The following is a 23,249-nucleotide window of genomic DNA, read 5'->3' as shown; positions in this document are numbered from 1 at the left end:
AAACCCCCGCCCCACCACCCTGCAAAAGGTGCACAAAATGGAGCACTTACCTGGTGCCGTTTGTGCTGCTTTGCAAATGGCGGCCGCAGATGCGGCCGCCATTCGCTTCACCATTTAGGCTGGGATAGGCTACGTAAATACTTGCGTAGCCTATCACGGCCAATGCAGGGATGCCAAAAAGGGAACGCAAATGGCGGCCGCCATAGCCACCACCATTTGCGTCTGCAGGCTCCACACGCCTGCGAATGCACCCAGCCGGCGGCTCCACAGAGTTGCCACGGAGCAGAGCCGGCCAGGTTAGGATTTCGGGGGAGGTGCAGGGCGCCTCCCCCCCCACCTCAAATCACACCTGCAAAAAGGTAAGTAACTTTCATACATCCCTACCATTTTCTGGCATAAAGAGTCCAACAGCACATGTGTGTTTTAACTTTGCCCCATTGAGTTCAATGGGACTTACTCTAGTGTAAGTGTGCCTAGGTTGTCATCTTAAAAAACATGCAGAAAATGAATTAGAGAAATGGGGTGAGGGAGAAGTTACCCATGTTTGAATAAAAGGTCAATGAGCACAAAGAATTAGTACATATAAGAATATATGACTGATTCATCAGTTACTATAGCATGAGAATTATGTGACTGATTCATTGATGTTCTGTGTATTTGAAGAATTTTATTGTCACATTCAATCTCAAAGGATATGTACTTGCTCCTGAGACTCTGCAAATGATTTTACTTGGTTGGGCAGTATCCCCTGTCCCTGCACTAACAGGATCCACTGTAACGCAGTGGGAAGCTAGCGGATCCTGAATCAAATGGAAAGGAGCAAAAACCCTCATTTCCAGAATGGGATAGGTTGGGGAAGCTCTGTTGACTCATCCCATTCTGCAGACAAACATTTCTGCACATTTCTGGGGTTGCTTTAGGAAGCACTAGCTTCCTATTACATTAGCTGTCTGTCCTGCTGGTGCAACACAAACAGTGGGATCACAGCAGCAGTACTGCTCTTGGATTCTAAATTTATTTTAAACATTATTTCCAAGTTACATTCTCTGTGAAGGATGACTATCAGATGTATCTCTGAAGTTATGAGGCACATGGAATACACACACACACAGAGAGAGAGAGAGAGAGAGAGAGAGAGAGAGAGAGAGAAGGCTGGCTTTAAGAGATAATTTTAACAATAACTAGGGCACCACATAAAAGAGCCCTGGGAGCCATATGCATCCCACAGGCTGTGAGTTGGTTAGCTGTAGGCTAAGGCATGGCAATTTTTATAACCTTGTGTTTATATAATTTTTATAAGCCCATAGGAGGAGAGTGGTTAGAAATAATAGCCATGTTACCACAACCTCAGCTCCACCCTGGTGATTCATGGAAGTTGCCATCTGACTAATCCTTACCTTTCTTAATTGAGTGGCCTTTATCCACACTACAGTGGTCTATTTGGCCTCAGTACATAGTCCAGGCCTTTGTTATGGTCAATCAGACTGACATCCAATTACTCCATCTTGCTAACTAGGATTGCCAACTTCTGCATGGAAATAAACTCCTGCATAGTGGTGCAGCTAAGTAATTTTAGACCCTCGACTGAATGGTCTTACAGGGACCCCCTTTACATGGTCATGTTGCATTACTTAGGGCGTAATCCTATGTTTGCTAGACAGCATCTAGACAGCCATAGGATTTTTCAGTTTCTGGGAACCAAGCTCAGAGCCAGTACTCCAGGCTTGGTTCCCAGAAATCCAACTCCCTGCCCTCTCCCCCACTGCCTTGTAGGAGACGCAGTTCATCCCCAGCTCCATGCTCAGAAGAGCAATGTGGAGCGGCCAAAAAGGGCATGTTCCTGGGGGCAGGGAGGGGAGAGAACCATGGAAGCACCATTATGGAGAGCCAGTGTGGTGTAGTGGCAAGAGTGTTGGACTAGGAGCTGGGAGATCCGGGTTCTAGTCCCCACTCGGCCATGGAAGCTCACTGGGTGACTTTGGGCCAGTCACAGACTCTCCGCCCAACCCACCTCACAGGGTTGTTGTTGTGAGGATAAAATGGAGAGGAGGAGGAGGATAATGTAAGCCGCCTTGGGTTCCTTGCAAGAGGAAAAAAGGCGGGGTATAAATGCAATAAATAAATAAATAAATAAATTATGATGCATCCTGTGCGCCGTCCGGCCTCCACCACCCTGCTGCAAGGCGCCCCAGTTACCCAGCCAAACTTGGCCGTCTAGCCACAAATGCAGGGTGGCCAGAGTGCAGAGGAGAGGATCCCCTCTGTGCTACACCTGCCTTGCATTGGATAGCTGGCCGCCTTCGAGTTAGGAGGCAGCCGACTATCCCCATAGGATTGTGCCCTTAGGTTGCAAGGCACACCACTAACATTTCTTCCCCTCTCCACTGCCATTCCAGACTTTACAAGTGCTTCTACATTCCTGGTATGTTAGAGCAAAACATAACAAAACAAAAAATGGTTTGCCAACCTTTACAGAAAGAAGAAATACTCTGAGCATGTGGAGTTACACATTTCAAACTCAAATCATACCACCATCATGATGACTACAGGAATAAAATAGAGCTTGCTTCTGATGCTAAGCACATTTACTTGGGGGAAAGCACCATTTTGTAGTAGAAAAGAATAATATAAATTTAAAGTAAAAATAAAATGATTTTGTAACCATGTACATGCCTGGCCAACTGCCCCCTGACTATAAATAAAAGAAAGGATGCTGTGGGGAGCATCGTCAGCCCCAGTGGAACCCAGCACATCCATGGCAGACAAAGTGGTGATGCTGGGCCTATTTGCTGTTGTCTCCATCACCTACCATTTGGACCCCCCTGGAGCTGCAGGGATCCTGTACTTTGGCCCCTGAATCCAACTCTAACTGCACCACTGGTCCTCCTGTCCATTTAATGCTCCATATTAAACTGTGATATATTTTATGTGATTGTATTTTAGTATTTAGTTATGCTCTTGGATGTGTTCTTGTGGAAAGGCATGATATAAGTTAAATAAGAGCAAGGCATGCCATCATGTTCAACATTTCCTGCCACAGGAAGTTGGCTATCCAGGCACTTAAAAAAAAGGGGGTGTAATCGGAAATAATTTTTTAGCTCTGTACAGATATGATGAATTAAAAAATTAATGCTTTAGTGGCTAAGATTTTGGATTTACCCACACAGACACAAACTGGACTTTGTAGGGCAACCTTCAAGACCCTTCAGTCTCAGATCTGATCTGTGAGTTTTGCCTATGTTTGTACTAGCTTTCTCAGCTCTGACTGTTGACCCATGACTCCTTTGGAAGATGTGGTATAATACTGTGGCTTCTGCTCACTCAGTTTGACCTTAAGTGACCTTATATTCATAGTTCAAGCCACCTCACACATTTTGATGACCCTCACTTTCAAAGTAACTCACATGGCTCCTGACCTAGTTGACTTTTGAACATATGCCCTACCAAGTGTTTGCACTATGCTGAGAGACAGAATGGCTGATAAATCTCCCTGTTCAGGCTGGTTCTCAGAGAGAGGATCATAAAATCGATGCATTTACATCAGGTATGTTATGGCACTATGACTGCAATTCTATACCCACTTAGCTGGGAGTAAGCTCCATTGAACTGAATGGGATTTACATCAGAGTAGACATATATAGGATAGCACTGTCCGTGTTTTGTTTTTTAGAAATAGTGTAGGAGGAGGTGTTCACACAGGGCAGATCTCAACACTTCTGCAAGTAATTACAGAGAGAGCAGCTTTGGTCTCAAGATATGGTGACCACATCTGGACCTTTGATATGCTGCCAAGTGAGGCTAAACTGGCTCCCTTTCTGTTGTGTTTCTACCATGAGGTGAAGATGTTTTTATTCACACAGGCCTTGGGCATTTAAACTGGGTTGCTGTTGAAGGGGGTTCTACCTAGTTGGGTGTTGTTTCTTTTTATTGATGTATTTTCATTGTGTTTTTAATCTTATTTTTTGGTTTAATTGTATTTCTGGTTTTGTTGGAATTTTATTATTGTTAATAGCGTTGAATGGCTTTTGGGGTAGAAATTCACGGCGATTAAATAAATAAATACAAATGACCTGTGTCTTTTAAATTGCTCTTTCTTAAATGGTCGGAAGTATTTTTGAAAACTTACCAATGTTTAAATGCTCCTAGCCACTTAAAACTCTGTAACCGCACTTGTGTGAATGTACTCTGTGGCTTGCTTTGATATCTTTCATATCCTTACTTCATGTGCTAGTGACTATAAAGCATACATGCGTCTGGAATTTGGAGTGGAAGAGTTGCTTCTCTCTCATTAGCTTTATGGTTTCATTTAATGATGCTTTGTATTTGCCCAAACTACCTGGCTCCACGCCCAGCTTCCTAGATGTACACTGTCCTCCATTATTGCAGGTGGATATCCCTTCTTGCCTGAAGGATCATACGCAACCCCTCTGCCCTTCATTTAAGGAGGCATTTTCCAAAGGTTTGGAGTGTGGCCATTCACTCCTTCCCCTTCACTATTTTGATAGGCCCCTTGGCATGTTTGGCCTTAACAGTGCTAATTTTAGAACTGTTTGTTCTGTGGAGGGCATTTTTGTCTTGGGTATCTAATTTGGATTACATTATCTCTTCTGTCAAAGTAACTCAGCAGTGGCTGTGTCACCCTGTTAGCACTTAGGATTGTCAAAGCAACAGCTTTGCCCTATGGGTAACCATTAACAGAATGGCAGTGTCCTGAAAGTGATGGGTTGCCACAGACCGTTAATGGTCAATAAAACTGTGTATATGTTTTTTGTCTAGCAGGCAGTGGTGGGTGAGTGGACAATCAAATTCAGACACACAGTTAGGAAGTGGAAGCCTGGGTTTGTTTCTTCCTTGCAATTTTTTCACAGGGTTGAAGTTGCCAGGATCAACATTCTCCTTTTACTGCTCATTTCTGAGAGGGATTCAGTTTTGTAGCAGTCTCTCATTCCCCTTCAAGGGTGTTTCCCTCTGCCATCATTTTCTCACCAAATGAACTTGGCTCCAATGCCACCAAAGTCCCAGCAATGCCTGCAGCATGATTTTCAATCTGGTTCTCAGAAACAGAGTACACTGCCTGCCAAGCAGGCCACCAACCTTTGTTGCTATAGTCTGGGCTGGGTGCTAAAAATGAAGAGGCGGGAAGCTTCATATCTTAATTATCCACACCCATTCTTCTGTAAAGCAGAAAGATGCAGCCGCCCTTGCTACTCCATAGCTATGTTTTTATAAATAACACATTCTTGTGTAGAAACACTTTAGTGTAGTGGCACTACACTGGTAAACGAGCAGCATGCTGCATAGCAAAGCACAAATGGAGGCACTACAAAATATATAGCTTTTAAAATTTGTGTGACAATTTCTTTTCACCCCATCAGCCTTAGAAAGAGGGTAGGTGAGATTATTTTACCTAAGAGAAGAGATGAATCTGGAATTAAGACCTAATCCATGTGACACTTCTGAGCAGAACAGGGTAAAGCTGCCTACTAAGTCACTGAGGACTTTGAAGTGACATTTTACCCATGTAATTTACACACCCAATTAATATACTTGGGTTTGGGGGGCATATGTTTGTACCTGTCTTTCTACTGTGCATAGAAGACATGTGTGATAGCACTGAGCCAAATGTCTGGAAAATACTGGGCCAAATTGTGCTGGAAAGTAGTGAATTCAGAGAGTCTGTAATCCACCCACCAAACCCTTCATTCCTGCCATTTTTCATTGCTCCCCCTCCCTTGATATTTAGAGTACCTTTTCTTTTTGTGTTGCATTCCTTTGCATTCCCAGACAATTAAGGATCATGTTCTAGATGAGCCATATGGGACTGCCTTTGGAAATAGTCCAGAAACGTCAGCTGGTCCAAAATAGGACCGTGATATTGTTAACAGTGGTTGGCCAGGATGATCATATCACCAGTGCTTTCTTGCCTGTCTGCATGGTCTTTCAGTCTGTTTCTGGGCCCAAGTCAAAGGGCCCAGAAAAGTTAAAAGTTTTAACTTTTAAAACCCTAAACAGCGTGGGGCCAGGTTACCTGAAGGATCATGTCCTCCCATATATACCTATAGGACCCTAAGATCATCTTCAGAGGCCCTCTGGCTGCTTCCATCAAATGAGAGGAGGCGAGTGACTACTAAGGAGAGTGCCTTTTCTGTGCTGGAACCATGGTTGTAGAATGCCCTCCCCAGAGAGGCTTGCTTGGCACCTACATTGTTGTTTTATCAGTGCCAGGTAAAATACCTTTGTATTTTCCCAGGCTTTTGAGTTAAGTTTTGAAAAAAAAAAAAGTGTTCATGTGTTTTTAGATCCTTGCGCAGCTGCTGACTTTTACTTCTTTTTTTACTCTAGTTTTATTCTGTTTTTAGAAATGTAATGTTTTTAGATTATGTTTTATAATGCTATTGTATTTTTGACTCTAAGTCTTGTTTTATGAACCACCCAGAGAGCTTCGGCTACTGGGCAGTATAGAAATGTAATATATAAATAAAATAGCTGCATGCTTTCCTCCCAATGCAAAATAGCAGCTTCGGGTAGAGGGGTTTTTTTTGCTGGGACTGTGGTGGGAAATAGCTAAACTGCCCTCCCCACCACCACATTCCCAGTCCTGATCACCAGCCCACTCCTGTGCCTGCTATTTTGGATTGTAATAGTGTGACTTTAAATGCAATTAAAACATTTAAGTCTCCAGGCACTACCACCTGTCCCAGTGCCAGCACAGCATCTCAGCCAGCCCCACCCTTATATACCTTGAAACAAAGAGAAAAGACAGGTTCAGACTTGATTGAAGGATGGGGTAGGGGCACCAAATTCAACAAAGCATTTAACATTACATGTAGTTTGGTCCTAAGGGACTGTTTTGGTACAACAATTATTTAAAGGATGCATTATTTAATCATGTTGTGGCTTACTCTTAGTGACCAGTAAGAAAAGGATACTGGTCTTGGATATAAAACAGGGATCCCCAACCTCTTGGGGCACATTTGAAATTTAAAAGTATATCACAAAATGGCTACCCTGGGGAGGTTTGCCTGTTCACAAAAAGGCTGCTATGGGGGTGTGGTGAGTCACAAAACACTGATTTCCCAGAAAACAATGTGGTGAGGTTAAAAGAAAAGTAACTTGCCCAGAAAGCTTAGTACAAATTAGAGGTAGGGTCTGAGCTCTAAAACACAAAGCCACTCTTTTGAACTCGCATAACCAACACCCGTTTCACAGAAGGCAAATGGATGAGGCTCAAAGACAAATAATATACATAAAAAGTGAATATAAGGCAGTGGCAGACTCTGAGCCCCAAATTCCAAATCACATATTTGCCCAGACAAGCACAACAAAATATTAATTTCACAAAACGCAAGCTGGTGATGCCCAGAGAAAACACACACACAAAACACACACACATATTGTTGTTGTTCAGTCGTTCAGTCGTGTCCAACTCTTCGTGACCCCATGGACCATAGCACGCCAGGCCTTCCTGTCCTGCGCTCTCTCCCGGAGCGTGCTCAAGTTCATATTCATTGCATCCGTGATGCTATCTAGCCATCTCATCCTCTGCCGTCCCCTTCTCCTTTTGCCTTCAGTCTTTCCCAGCATCAGGGTCTTTTCCAGGGAGTTTTCTCTTCGCATTAGGTGGCCAAAATATTGGAGCTTCAGCTTCATTATCTGTCCTTCCAATGAGCACTCAGGGTTGATTTCCTTTAGGATGGACTGATTTGACCTCCTTGCAGTCCAGGGGACTCGTAAGAGTCTTCTCCAGCACCACAGTTCGAAAGCATCAATTCTTCGGCGCTCAGCCTTCCTTATAGTCCAGCTCTCACAGCCATACATTACTACTGGGAAAACCATAGCTTTGATTAGACGGACCTTTGTCGGCAAGGTGATGTCCCTGCTTCTTACTATGCTGTCTAGGTTGGCCATAGCTTTCCTCCCAAGGAGCAAGCGTCTTTTAATTTCATGGCTACAGTCACCGTCTGCGGTGATCTTGGAGCCCAAGAAAGTAAAATCTGTCACTGCTTCCATTTCTTCCCCTTCTATATGCCAGGAAGTGATGGGGCCAGATGCCATGATCTTCGTTTTTTTAATGTTGAGTTTCAAACCAGCTTTTGCACTCTCCTCTTTCACCCTCAACAAGAGGCTCTTGAGATCCTCTTTGCTTTCTGCCATTAGGGTGGTATCGTCTGCATATCGGAGGTTGTTGATAATTCTCCCAGCAATCTTAATTCCGACCTCTGATTCATCCAACCCGGCATTTCTCATGATGTACTCTGCATATAAGTTAAATAAGCAGGGTGACAATATGCAGCCTTGTCGTACTCCTTTCCCAATTTTGAACCAATCGGTTGTTCCATGTCTGGTTCTTACTGTTGCTTCTTGACCCTCGTACAGGTTTCTCAGGAGACAGGTAAGGTGGTCTGGTACTCCCATCACTTTCAGAATTTGCCACAGTTTGTTGTGATCCACACAATCAAAGGCTTTAGCGTAGTCAATGAAGCAGAAATAGACGTTTTTCTGGAATTCTCTTGCTTTCTCCATGATGCAGCGAATGTTGGCGATTTGATCTCTAGTTCCTCTGCCTCTTCGAAACCCAGCTTGTACTTCCGGTAGTTCTCGGTTCACATACTGCTGAAGCCTAGCTTGTAGGATTTTGAGCATCACCTTGCTGGCATGTGAAAGGAGCGCAATTGTGCGGTAGTTTGAACACTCTTTGGCGTTGCCCTTCTTTGGAATTGGAATGTAAACTGACCTTTTCCAGTCTTGTGGCCACTGTTGAGTGTTCCAGATTTGTTGGCATATTGAATACAGCACTTTAACAGCATCATCTTTTAGGATTTTAAATAGCTCGGCTGGAATACTGTCATCTCCGCTAGCTTTGTTGTTACTAATGCTTCCTAAGGCCCACTTGACTTCACTCTCGAGGATGTCCGGCTCAAGTTCAGTGACCGCACTATCATGGCTATCAGGGACATTCAGATCTTTCCTGTATAGTTCTTCTGTGTATTCTTGCCACCTCTTCTTAATCTCATCTGCTTCTGTTAGGTCCCTGCCTTCTTTGTCCTTTATCATGCCCGTCTTTGCACAAAACGTTCCCTTGAGATCTCCAATTTTCTTGAAGAGATCTCTAGTCTTTCCCATTCTGTTGTTTTCCTCGATTTCTTTGCATTGTTCATTTAAGAAGGCCTTCTTGTCTCTCCTTGCTATTCTCTGGAACTCTGCATTCAGTTGGGTATATCTTCCCCTTTCTCCCTTGCTTTTCGCTTCCCTTCTTTCGTGAGCTACTTGTAAAGCCTCATCAGACAGCCACTTTGCTTTCTTGCATTTCTTTTTCTTTGGGATGGATTTCGTTGCTGCCTCCTGAACAATGTTACGGACCTCCGTCCATAGTTCCTCAGGCACTCTGTCTATCAGGTCTAATCCCTGAAATCTATTCCGCACCTCCACTGTATATTCATCAGGGATATGATTTAGGTCATACCTGAACGGTTTAGTGGTTTTCCTGACGTTCTTCAATTTCAGCCGAAATTTTGCAATAAGCAGCTCATGATCTGAGCCACAGTCAGCTCCAGGTCTTGTTTTTACTGACTGTATGGAGCTTCTCCATCTTTGGCTGCAAAGGACATAATCAATCTGATTTCGATATTGACCATCTGGTGACGTCCATGTGTAGAGTCGCCTCTTGTGCTGTTGGAAAAGAGTGTTTGCTATGATCAGCGTGTTCTCTTGGCAAAACCACACACACATATACCCCACACCAAAAACCCAGGCAAAACACACAGCCCCTCTAACCTCCCAAGATGAGCGCTACCAACCCCAGCTTACCTTTTTCTTTTTTCTAGGTCACTGGGCATGCTTCAAAGCAAAGTACTGGGCTGCAGTAACCTGCCATTTTTATTTTCTAAGAATACTTCTGGAGTTCACATGGGGCTCAGAGGCATTCTTGGAAATAAAGATGGCGCTGGAGGCCAGCACTTTGCTTTGCAGCTTGCTGCCTCCCTGGGTTTAGAAAAATAATAATTTTAAACATCTACAAAAATGCAAAATAAATATCAGGAGCATTAGGGAGCCTGGTGGGCCGCAACAGAGATGTCCACAGGCACAGTGGTGCCCATGAGCACCATATTGGTGACCTCAGAAATAAAGCATTGCTCTGAGCTAGAGGCAACATTCTGTATTATCTGTTTCTGGGAGATACAAAATTCTGTACAAATTTGCCAGGATCCCTGGTCTTTGTACTTGGCCAGGCCTTTATTGCTGTTCAGAAACTCACAGTGTTAATAATACAGTGTTTTTTTTAAAAAAAAATCAGAAATCTGTATTAGAGTAATACCTTTATTTGCTGGAGAAGACTCTTAGGAGTCCCCTGGACTGCAAGGAGGTCAAATCAGTCAATCCTAAAGGAAATCAACCCTGACTGCTCATTGGAAGGACAGATACTGAAGCTGAAGCTCAAATATTTTGGACACCTAATGTGAAGAGAAAATTTCCTGCAAAAGACCCTGATGCTGGGAAAGATTGAAGGCAAAAGAAGAAGGGAACGGCAGAGGATGAGATGGCTAGATAGCATCACCGATGCAATGAATATGAACTTGAGCACACTCCGGGAGAGGGCAGAGGACAGGAAGGCCTGACGTGCTATGGTCCATGGTGTCATGAAGAGTCGGACATGACTTAACGACTGAACAACAACAACACCTTTATTAAGTTAACCAAAAGATCACAAAAAGTGTGCAAGCTTTTGCAATCTCCAGTTCTCCTTATTGGGCAAGATGTGGCAAAAACCAGGTGGGAGGTTGGGCAGGGGGAATTGGGGAAGAAAAAATCAGGCTTGGTGGTGAAGTCAGATGTTCAGAGTCTCAAAATGAAGTGTGGGGAGGAGGGTTCTACATACATTTATTTATTTGATTTATACCTCACCTTTCTACCAAGAAAATGGTGCTTAAGGCAGGTTATAATCATAGATTTAAAAACTTGATTAAAAATAATAACATAAATACATAAGAACATAAGAAGAGGCATGCTGGATCAGAACAAGGGTCCATCTAGTCCAGCACTCTGTTCACACAGTTGCCAACCAGCTGCTCATGGGAAACCCACAAGCAGGACATGAGTGCAACAGTACCCTCCTGCCCATGCTCTCCAGTAACTGGGACACACAGGCCTCTGATACTGGAGGTCACATATAGCCATCAGGACTAGTAGCCACTCATAGCCTTCTCATCCAAAAATTTGTCTAACCCCCATTTAAAGCCATTCGAATTGGTGGTCACCACTATGTCTTGTGGTAGCGAATTCCATAGTTTGACCATGTGCTGTGTGAAGAAGTACTTTTATCTGTCCTGAATCTTCCACCAATCAGCTTATGAGAGAGGGAGAAAAATGTCTATTCCCATTCTCCATGCCATGCATAATTTTATACATTTCTATCATATCTCCCCTTACTCGCCATTTTTCCAAACTAAACAATCCCAGCTGTTTTAACCTTCCCTCATAGAGGAGTTGCCCCAGCCCCTTGGTCACTTTAGTTTCCCTTTTCTGCACTTTTTCCAGCTCTACAATATCTTTTTTTAAGTGTGGTGTCCAAAACTGTACACAGTATTCCAAGTGTGGTCGCACCATAGATTTGTATAAGGACAGTATGATATTGGCAGTTCAATTTTCAATTCCTTTCCTAATTATGCCTAACGTGGAGTTTGCCTTTTTTTTTTTTTTTACAGCAGCTGCACACTGGGTTGGTGTTTTCATCGAGCTGTCCACCACAACCCCAAGATCTCTTTCTTGGTCACTGGCAACACTAGCTCAGGTCCCATCAGGTTATATTTGAGGCTGGGATTTTTGCCCAAATGTGCGTCACTTTACACTTGTTTACACTGGATCACATTTGCCATTTGGATGCCCATTCTTCCAGTTTGGAGAGATCCTTTTGGAGCTCCTCGCAACCCTTTCTGTTTTAACCACCCTAAATTATTTGGTGTTATCCGCAAACCTGGCCACGTCACTGCTCACTCCTAATTACAGATCATTTATGACCAAGTTGAAAAGCATTGGTCCCAATACAGATCCCTGTCAGATCCACTATTTACATCCCACCATTGGGAGAATTTACCATTTATTCCTACTCTCTGCTTTCTGTTATTTAACCAGTTACTGATCCATAAGAGGACCTCTCCTCTTATTCCATAACTGCTAAGTTTGCACAGGAGTCTTTGGTGAGGGACCTTGTCACTCAGAAGCCTTTTGGAAGCCCAGGTAAACAATATCCGCGGTTGCCATCACGTTAAGCTATGGTGGTTTAATAAGCTACTCACAGTAGCTTATTTAGAAGATAAGCTACTGTTATCCCTGACACGATGGCCAAATAAGCTACTGTCAGTAGCTAATTTTCCCTGCCCTTGCCCCTCTTCCCTCTCCAGTACCCCCTCTCTGCCGGATGGTATCCCAGCTTCCCTTGCGTTGCATTTTTCATGGAAAAGTGAGCATTGTCAGTCTCATCATGGAGGGTTATAAATGCAACACTTCGCAATAGCGGGATCATGCAATCAGGGGAGGCTGTACTGTACTGTGCACCTTTGTTCCCCTATTCTGCCGTTGTCCTTTATTCACAGTAGTAATCAGGGAGGTCTGCCATTGTATGACTTCATGTGATGTGATGGTGAGATCAAGAGAGGCCGTCACTGCCAGGAAGAAAGCTTGTCAGTCCTTCGCTGGAGCAGGGTCATGCAATAAGATATCAGGGAAGGCTATGCTGTACTGTACGGCAGATAGCCAGAACAGAAAAATGAGGGTGGGAGCTCTAGCTCCTTGAGAGTTTGCTGCAATGGGATGAAATTGCACAGCTGAGGTCCCCTCATGGGGAGCTGTCAGATGCTGTACTGGATAATTGCAGAATTGCCCTTCTTCATGGAAAAGCGACCGGAGAAGAAAAAAGGGGGGAGCTATAACTCCCTGACAGTTAGCTGGAATGGGGCAAAATTGCACTGGTGGGGTGCCCTCATGGGAAGCTTTCAGATGCTATAGTGTGCAATTTTTCTTCATGGAAAACTGAGCAGTTCTTCCCCATTCCTTTATTTTCCCCTATTTCCTAAGTTGCGCAGTTTCAAAGTAACAATCAGGGAAGCCTGTTATTGTGTAACTTCGCTGCAGCAGGTTAGCGCGATAGCACAAGGCTGTCATTGTACTAGGGGAAAGCTGTCATTTTGTAACTGTAGTGCGGTATCAGGGAAGGCTGTGCTTGTTTGGCTGCGGTTGTCCCTTGGCTGCTTGTCAGATCTCGGAAAAAGGGCTCTGCAGGCTGGAGCAGAGCAGCCACAATGGTTTTGGCTGCTCTTGCCAGCTGACCGTGTAGGCAATTGGAATAAGCCACAGTGAGTGCCAGATGACATGAAAATCCACAACAGGTTAAATAACCCTTACTGCAGACCGTGGGTTATCAGAGTGGTTATTTCAGCCAAATAAGCCATCATAAATTAAAATATTCTTGACAGACGACACGATAACCAAAGATGGGTTAAATAAGCCATCGTGACCTATTTAGCCCAATGCGGTTTATGACATCTGAACCCAGTCAGTGTCTACCGGATCATGCCACTCTACATGTTTGTTGACACTCTCAAAGAACTCTAAAAGCTTAGTGAGACAGGACTAGGGATGTCAGAGAATTCCGCGATGGATCTCGGATCCCGAAATCTGTCGCGGAACGAAGCCCCCGCTGCCCCCAGCCCACAAAAGGTGTGCGAAATGGAGCACTTACCTGCTCCTGTCCGCGCTGCTTTGCGAATGGCGGCCGCCCTGCAGCCACCATTCGCTTCGTCTTCATAGCCGTGATAGGCTATGTAAATACTTACGTAGCCTATCACAGCTAACTCAGGGATGCCATTTGCGTCCCTGCGTTAGCTGTGATAGGCTATGTAAGTATTTACGTAGCATATCACAGCAGGGGGGGGAAACCCAGCATACGCAAATGGCGGCGGCTACCGCCATTTGCGTACGCTGGGTTGTTTTCCCCCTGCCGTGATAGGCTATGTAAGTATTAACGTAGCCTATCACGGCGGGGGGGGGAAAAACCTGCGTACGCAAATGGCGGCAGCTACGAGAGCAGCCATGTGTGTCCCTGCAGGGCTTCCCAGTGGCTGGATGTCCAGCTGCAGGCGGCTGGAGCCGGCCGGCGGCTCCGCAGCTTGGCTGCGGAGCGGAGCCGGCTGGGCAGGATTCCGGGGGGGGGGACACCAGATTGCCTCCCCCCCCTCAAGGATTCCGGGGGGAGGGACAGAGCGCCTCCCCCCCACCGCAGATTGCCCGGCGCTGAGCCAGGTAGGTGTTTCGTACATCCCTAGACAGGACTTACCTTTGCAGAAACCATGTTGATTCTTTTTCAGCAGAGCCCGGCCTTCTATATGCTTATTAATTTTATCTTTAATAATGCTTTCAACCAATTTACCCAGAACAGACGTTAACAGTCTGTAACTTCCTGGATCCACCCGGATCCCTTTCTAAAAATTGGTGTTACATTGGCCATCTTCCAGTTCCAGTCCTCTGGTACAGAGGCTGATCTTAAGGACATGTTGCATATTTTTGTTAGAAGATCAGCAATTTCATATTTGAGTTCTTTGAGAACTCTAGGATGGATACCACCTGGGCCTGGTGATTTATTTACTTGCAATTTGTTAATAAGGTTGAGAACATCATCTTTTGTCACCACTGTTTGCCTCAGTTCCTCAGACTCGCTTCCTGAAAATATCAGTCCAGGCACAGGTATCTGCCTTATATCTTCTGCAGTGAAGACAGATGAGAAGAATTCATTCAGTTTCTCTGCAATCTCTTTATCCTCCTTTGTTGTTGTTTATTTGTTCAGTCGCTTCCAACTCTTCGTGACTTCATGGACCAGCCCATGCCAGAGCTTCTTGTCGGCCGTCGCCACCCCCAGCTCCCCCAAGGTCAAATCCGTCACCGCCAGAATATCATCCATCCATCTTGCCCTTGGTCGGCCCCTCCTCCTTTTGCCTTCCACTTTCCCTAGCATCAGCATCTTCTCCAGGGTATCCTGTCTTCTCATGATGTGGCCAAAGTACTTCAGTTTTGCCTTTAATATCCTTCCCTCAAGTGAGCAGTCTGGCTTTATTTCCTGGAGTATGGACTGGTTTGATCTTCTTGCAGTCCAAGGCACTCTCAGAATTTTCCTCCAGCACCACAGTTCAAAAGCATCTATCTTCCTTCGCTCAGCCTTCCTTATGGTCCAGCTCTCCCGTAGGTTACTACGGGGAATACCATTGCTTGAACTATGCAGACCTTTGTTGTCAGTGTGATGTCTCTGCTCTTCACTATTTTATCAAGATTTGTCATTGCTGTCCTCCCAAGAAGTAAACATCTTCTGATTTCCTGGCTGCGGTCAGCGTCTGCAGTAATCTTTGCGCCTAGAAAGACAAAGTCTGTCACTGCCTCCACGTTTTCTCCCTCTATTTGCCAGTTATCAATCAAGCTGGTTGCCATAATCTTGGTTTTTTTGAGGTCTAACTGCAACCCAGCTTTTGCACTTTCTTCTTTCACCTTCGTCATGAGGTTCCTCAGCTCCTCCTCGCTTTCAGCCATCAAAGTGGTATCATTTGCATATCTGAGATTGTTAATGTTTCTTCCAGTGATTTTAACTCCAGCCTTGGCTTCATCAAGCCCAGCACATCGCATGATGTGTTCTGCATACAGGTTGAATAGGTAGGGTGAGAGTATACAACCCTGCCATACACCTTTCCCAATCTTAAACCAGTTTGTTGTTCCGTGGTCTGTTTTTACTGTTGCTACTTGGTCATTATACAGATTCCTCAGGAGGCAGACAAGATGACTTGGTATCCCCATACCACCAAGAACTTGCCACAATTTGTTATGATCCACACAGTCAAAGGTTTTAGAATAGTCAATAAAACAGAAATAGATGTTTTTCTGAAACTCCCTGGTTTTCTCCTTTAATTCCATTATCCTTCAACAGTCCAACTGCCTCCCTAGCTGGTTTTCTTCTTCTGACATATTTAAAGAATTCTTTATTGTTGACCTTGATGTTGTTAGCAATATGCTCCTCAAAATGCTTTTTTTGTATCTCTTATTGTCTGCTTATATCTCCTTTGTGCAAGTTTGTGCTCCCTTTTGTTTTCCTCATTTGGGCAAGACTGAATTAAGCCTTCTTTTCTCTAATAATTTCCTCGACACTGCTCGTTAACCATGCCGGTGACCTCTTGGACTTCGTACTACCTTTCCTAACCTGTGGTATAGATTTTAGTTGAGCTTCTATTACAGTGGTTTTGAGTAACCCCCAAGCATTTTGAAAGGCATTAACCCTCTTGACTCCCCGTTTCACCTTCCTTTTCACCAGTTACCTAATTTTAGAGAAGTTTCCTCATTTGAAGTAAAATGTGACTGTGTTGGACTTCCTTAGCAATTTTCCACTTAAATATATATTAAATCTGATAACACTGTGACCACTGTTTCCAATTGGTTCAGCAACATTTACATCTCAAACTAGGTCCTGAGCAACACCACTTAGGATTAAATCCAGGGTCACCTACCCTCTGGTCGACTCCATGACCAACTGTTCTAGGGCACTGTCGTTTAGGGCATCAAGAAATTTAACCTCTTTGTCATGACTGGAATATGCATTTATCCAGTCAATGTGGGGGTAATTGAAGTCACCCATTAGTACAACACTTCCTCATTTGGAGGCCTCCCTGATTTTGTTTTCCATCTCAAGGTCACCCTGAGCATTCTGGTCTGGGGGATGATAGCATGTTCCTAGTACTAAATTAGTTTTGGAGCTCAGTATGTCACCCACAGCACTTCTATGGAAGAGTCTGCCCCTTTTAGGAGTTCTAGTCTGCTCGACACTATGCCCTCTTTAACAGACAGAGCAACATAGCCCCTACTATGCTCTTCTCTGTCCTTCTTGTAGAGTTTATATCGAGAGATGACAGTATCCCAATGGTTCTCTCCATTTCACCAGGTTTCTGTAATTCCCACTATAATATCCAGGTTCTCCTTTAAAACCAGACACTTCAACTCTCCCATTTTGGCTCAGAGGCTTCTAGCATTTGCATAGAAACACTTCTGCACAGGGTCCCCAGATGTCTCTGGTGTGTGCATCTTTTCCTATGGCACTTAGGCCTCTCTGACTGACTATCATATTCCACCATATACTCATGTCCTATTTCCTCCCCTTCTACATTTGGGCAATCAAAAACATTTTCATCCCCTACAGATAATTTAACGCGAACCGGATGCTTTCCAGCTCCTGTCGGCTTTCCACCAGGGTTTAGCTTAAAAGCTGCTCTGCCTCCTTTTTTATGTTTAGCACCAGCAGTCTGGTTCCATTCTGGTGTACATTAAACACAATACATTAAAACACAATTACAAACACAACAATAACAGCATTAAAACAGCACCCAAGCCAACAGACCTGCTTACATGCCAAAGGCCCGCTTGAATAAAAACATCTTTGCCTGCTGTCTTAGGCTCTGTCCTTGACACTTTCAGCCTTTCCCAACACCCATAGAGGAGAATTGTAAGCAGATGCTTTGACACATATTTAATTTTCCAGATTGTTAAACTGGTATTGTCCTTGTGTTTCTTACTATGATGTTGACTCCGGTGCCTGGTGATAAATATGTGGAGTCTATTTACTCTCACAGGGTTTGTTGTCTCAACACCCACTTCAGGGACCATTAACTATGAAACGCTCAATGTGTCAGTGTAATTTACACCCGGGGATGTGCATTTACCACTTCATAAAACCAGAACGCATTTTGTGGTTTTATGCTATACATCCCAAGAATTGTCATTCTTCAGTGATGTTTTCAGCGATTGGCTTTACAGCATAATATTATGTGTTTACTCAGACGTAACTCCCATTATGCTATATAGAGCTTACTCCTAGTTAACAGTGCAACCCTAGACATGTCTATTCAGACAGAAGCCCCATTGAGTTCAATGAGGCTTGTTTCCAGTTAATATGCATAGGATTGCAGCACTAGAGATACTAAAGGAATATTTAACATGCTGACATGATTTGAGTAGTCTGTCAGGACAGGAAGTTATATAGAATGTAATTTCATTCTTTGGCTTTTCATTTGGCCAATAGACTACATTTCTCATTGAAAATGCAAAGTAAATTTTTGTACATTCCAGATTTCTTTGATATAAGTACTTGAACCTCTCTGCAACCTTTACCCTCATTTCAGTTAGAAGATAAATATTCTCACTGGCTGTAAGGGTGCTATTTGAGTGATGAAAGATTATTCAGCATGACTCAGGTCTATAGGGTGTTTTTAAAGAACTGTGATGAACAGCAAAATGGATAGCCAGGTGACTTCCCTGTCAGTTACTAGAAGATTATCATGCTTTGTTATCCCCATTCATATTGAATATTCCTTGTGCAAATCACTATACAATCTTTAGTTACTTCATCTTCAACACCTTTAAAAGGAAGTCATCATTATTCTCTTAGCTGTTACTGGGTATATTAAAAACTAAACAAAATAAAACAATTCCCATTTAATATATGGAAAATTGATGAACACAGTGAATGACTTTCCCAAAGTCTTCTAGCAAAGCTATGGCTAAGCTGGGATTCTGGCTTCTGGCTTCTAGATCTTAGAAGACAGTCAGAAGCTTCTGACTTTGGGGATCATGTGCACTGTTTTGGTACTTCAAATCTTCATAATGCAGACATGCAGTATGGTTTAGCCTGCTGTACTGTGCAATCCACAAAGCTGATTTCCTGCAGTGGAAGGGATGAGGAACCTAGGTAAATAAGGCCACTGTAGTAGTACTAACTGGAAAAAATAAAGCACTTTTTGAGTATTTCTATGCACTCCATATAAAGCTGGAACATAATGGCTAGTGTAGGACTACCCTGAGTTCATGGAAAAAGGGAGATTTGAACCAGGGATTTCCTGGTTTGCAACACAGTCTCTTAGCCACTACTATATGCTCTGTTCTTTGGATTATAGTGACACATGACGATGAATATATTCTGAATTCATCTGCCTTAGTAAGCAGGGATTACTTAAATAGGATAAGAAACATTATATACATAATGATATATTGATGCATATAATTGCAAACAAAAATATTCCTGTATCAAACATTTTTTGTTCAAATTATCAGTAGTGACAATGAGTCTTAATGTTCAATGGGACAGAAATTCAATTGGTCTGGTCTGAGCAAGCCTATATCCTTTCTCTGCCTTCTCTCTCTCCTGCAGAGTATCACTTAACATGTGAGTTGTGAGCGTCAAAGATGCCTATGGAAAAGAGAAAGGGATCGCTGTAAAAATGTGAAGAATGGGGTTGATGCCCTAATAGAAGTACTTTGCCCATACTAGGTAGCAACATTTTAATTAATGGCGACATTTTAGTTCACTTCCTGGAAGACCGTGCAGAGCAAACACCAAAAGGGAGCGTTAAAGTACCTAAGGTGTTCTAAACGTGGAAGACCTGGGTCTGCTCAGGGGGCCTTCACCTGGAGTTGTGAGCTGCTGCAAGCAGCATATTTCTAACTTGCCAGCATATTCATAATGCAAGAATAGAAGTGGCATGGATGGAGAGAGGGAAAAAACGCAATGGCACATTGCTTAATAAACGAAAGTTAAAAAAGAAAGGCCCTCTTTCAACTGAGGAAACCACATTGATACACCTGCTGTCATAAAGGCATGTATCAAGTGTGGCTATCTCTGTTAATTAGAAACAGGACAGAATTGCTGGTACAAATCTCTGTGCTGGTACTATGCAGGAAAAAAGGGGGTTCAGATGCAGCTGGAAGATTCTTTCACATTTGTTTCCAATAAACACCAGATTTCCATTGGTGCTGCTTAATGCCTACCAGGGACTATGCCATCAATTACGTGAAGGTTTCAGAAGTGTCCTTATATAAACTCAAGACCTTGGTTTTCATTTTGCACTGAAAGCCACACAACTTAACTGTATGGCTTTAAATAATTACTGATTGCACAACTCAGGTTTTATTATATTATTCCTAGTCTTTCATGTTTCTTATTATGAGCTATGACAAAAAAATCAAATCACCTTCTTTACAGAACTGCAGAATGAAAGGAGGAAGACCTCAAAAGGGAAAACAGAACATTGTAGCCCACAAAGAAAATGTGGGTAGTGAAAATATGCTCCAACCAGACACAGTGAGAATTATGAGCTGAATTATTATGAATTATTATAATAATGAATTATTAATAGTTAAAGCCCATTTTGGCTTTATCAGGTTATTAATGGGAACATTTTAGGTTTCACATTTGCACAGGAATTAGCAGTTTACCAGCGCTCGTATCACATAATCAACCCTGCAGAAAACAGCAACTATGCAGCAGTTTGTATGCATATATGCATGAATCTAATGCCCCTCTTGGTTTTTTTCAGCTAGGAAACACACACAAAAATTCATATGAAAGACCATCCATCAGAATGATACTGAATTTTTATCCTTGAACATTTTCCAGGGGTGTTAAAGGATGCCTCCAAACCCTTCTACGTTTTCATGTGTCTTCTCATGTCTTTTCACCAGGCTTGGCCCTAGGTGTCCTGCCACCCCAAGCAAGGTGGCAGTGCTGCCCCTGGTGCTGATGCCGCCACCCCGCTTCTTCTGGAGGGCAGCGGCGGCAACTCCTCCCCTCCCTCCTTGCTTCCCCAGCTGTGGGGCCTCCTGGGAGAGTCAGCCAAAATATCGTGAGAGGCCCCGGCCACGGGAGTGGCCAGGACCTCTCACAGTACTGCCGCTGACTCCGCCAGGAGGCTCCCATGGCTGGGGAAGAAGGTAGAAGTGCCTGGCCAGGATGCCAGCTGACAAGCAGGGAGGCAGGTGGCCTCTGAAGGAGGAGGAGATGGTGGCACAGCATGGTGGGAGGGAGAAAGAGAGTGCTGGCTGGCCCGCCAGCTGGGCAGGCAAGCAGCAGCAGGCCCTTTGCATGTGGAGAGCAGTACAATTGCCGCTCTTCCCATTCTTCACCACCTGCTGGTGCACCACCTGATGCGCCACTTCATTGTAGGGCTGACCCTGCTTTTCACAGCCATCAGGTGGAATCCAACATTGTGCAAAGAGAGGTCTGCTTGCATGATGGGACTTTCTCCCTCTCTCCACCCCCAAAAGCTCTAGGGGGTTGTGAGGGGGGAGAGATTTTGAGGGTGTGGTGGGTGCTGCAGGGAAGAGGGGGATTGCCTCCCTCCTCGTTCTGTTGATGGAAGCAGCTCCATCAGTGGAAGAACATCATCGGATTCTACCCATTGTTCCAATGTTCTGCTTCGGCATCACTGTTGGAAACTAACCATGCTTCTTTCCCCTTTGCTACATGATTCCAGCCAATCAGAGTCATAAAGTGAGCATGATGATGCCCTCCCTTTGAATACCTGATCCAGGTCTAATCATGCAGCAATGCACATTAGAATGTGCATTACCATGTGCATTGGAATGCACATTCAAGCACTTGTCCTACAGATAGCTGTGAATCTAGTCTACTACCTACAATAGCAGGCTTTCACTTTCCTTTATGAAGGAAACCTTATGGAGTCAAAACAGGTTGTACCATACTCAAACTAGTAATTTAAAAAAATATAATTGGTCCTGGGTACATGGTTATATTTTATTGAGGTGGACATTGCATGATAGTGAGTCCATAACTGAGATAATGTTTCTCACTCCATGACTAGTGTGACATTAGGAATTATATAATTTCCATAGCATCAAGAAGGAAATCTGGCTTGTAAAATTAGAGATCAAGAAAGAGAAATATCTGATAACTAACTCTTAGGAAGAGACAGAAATCTGGTATTTATTACATCATTATTAAACCAGTGATCATAACAGATCAAAAGCTCAACCTTTCAATTCAGTTGAAATAGACTTCTTTCTGTACCTGGATTCTGCTGGCTGGGGGGGGGGGGTCACACCTTATTAAGAAATTAAGCTGATTTTTCTTCCCAAAAGTGGGTGACTAAGCTCTGGGCATTGGCTATAATTGAAACAAGACAGTCAGTGCAGATGGGGGAGAGGGACTGCAATTTCGGCTGGGAATTGTTTGAGTCTTAAATATCTAAATTGCATGGAGTTAGTGGTAGGGGAGAGAGCGCCTGGTTTCCTTCATTCTATAGGTGTGGGAAAAAAGAAATCTGCTCTTAATCTCAAGGATTCTCTTACTCAAATAAACCAAGTCTCTCGAGGCAGATGGGTTCTATGGAGCTCTTGTTAACCCCAGAGCCAATTCCCTGGGTGGAGAGAGTTGTCCTTTGTTCATGATGTCATGGTCAAATGGAACCAGAAATACGAAACACTAGAAGATTGTAAGCTTTTTTGTTTTTGAAATGTAATTATATGTGTATCAAGGAAATTTAGGATAGCAGGTTTTCATCTCCCCCCTGACCTTTGCTACTGAGTTAATGAAAGGCTAGATGGATCCACTTTAAATATGAGCCTCAAAATATCCCTTGATAGCCTAGGCTTTATTAGAGCCAACTATGCTGTTGACATTTTGTCAGATACCAATAGGCATTTATATAGTATAGTATAGTATAGTATAGTATAGTATAGTATAGTATTATATCTGCTTGTATATCTATTTACATAAAATATTTGTATCCTGTCTCTTTAGAATTAGAGGCACTTCTACCAAATAAATCATAAACCAGTACCAGTGACAATAAAACACAATCTAAAACAGGGGTGGGCAATTTCTAGGGGACAGGGGCCCACATTGTGTGCCCGAGCCCCACTGAAATTGACGTTGCTGATGTAGTGGCGGTGGCAGCAAAATATGCAGCAATTTTGCAAGGAAACATGGTGTGTAGGGAGCATATGCCTTGTTTGCAAGCAGAATCATGTTTCCAGATTGCCACTCTCCTTGCAAACAGGGTGCACACTCCCTGCGTGCCTTGTTTCCTTGCAAAATTGCTGCATTTTTTGCTGCCTATGCTTTAAGATAACATTTTTTCATGCTTTCAAACTTTTTCATTATATAAGTTTATCTGTTCTCAAACTATGTTCTGGGGAGCCCGTTCCGCGAAAATGTATGGAGAGCCAGGATATCAGTAATAGTGGACAACCTACAGTATAAGTAGTTGTTGGCTACTTCTGACTTTCCACTACAATGTGCCACTACCGGAGTGCTCTAAACAGCACTCTCAAGTCAATGGGACAAAAGTGAGGCCCATCAGTTAATTATCCGTTCAAAACTACATTTAGACATGCAGAGAAATAAATGGATTTACAGTTGTTTTTAATATTGTAAT

General features: G+C 43.5%; 1 protein-coding gene across 2 annotated transcripts in view; it reads left to right on the top strand.

Moving 5' to 3' along the window:
* NGF (nerve growth factor) overlaps window positions 1–23,249 on the top strand; it is a 56,682-nt gene that overhangs the window by 13,561 nt on the left and 19,872 nt on the right. Inside the window, exon 1 of one of the 2 annotated variants that reach the window (XM_084853585.1) lies at window positions 16,616–20,122. The exons of the other annotated variant lie outside the window; for it this stretch is intronic. Coding sequence (XP_084709711.1) covers window positions 20,006–20,122 — 117 coding nt within the window. The 5' untranslated portion in view covers window positions 16,616–20,005. Of the gene's footprint in view, window positions 1–16,615; window positions 20,123–23,249 lie in introns of those variants that run through there. 2 annotated transcript variants of the gene reach the window in all.

This window comes from Heloderma suspectum, chromosome 4 (genome assembly GCF_057233095.1).
Source record: "Heloderma suspectum isolate Gila_16-S chromosome 4, 16-S_ref, whole genome shotgun sequence".
In the NCBI taxonomy this organism is placed as follows: Eukaryota; Metazoa; Chordata; class Lepidosauria; order Squamata; family Helodermatidae; genus Heloderma; species Heloderma suspectum.
The sequence above is the reverse complement of the archived record's forward strand: the minus strand, read 5'-3'. Positions and strand labels throughout refer to the sequence as shown.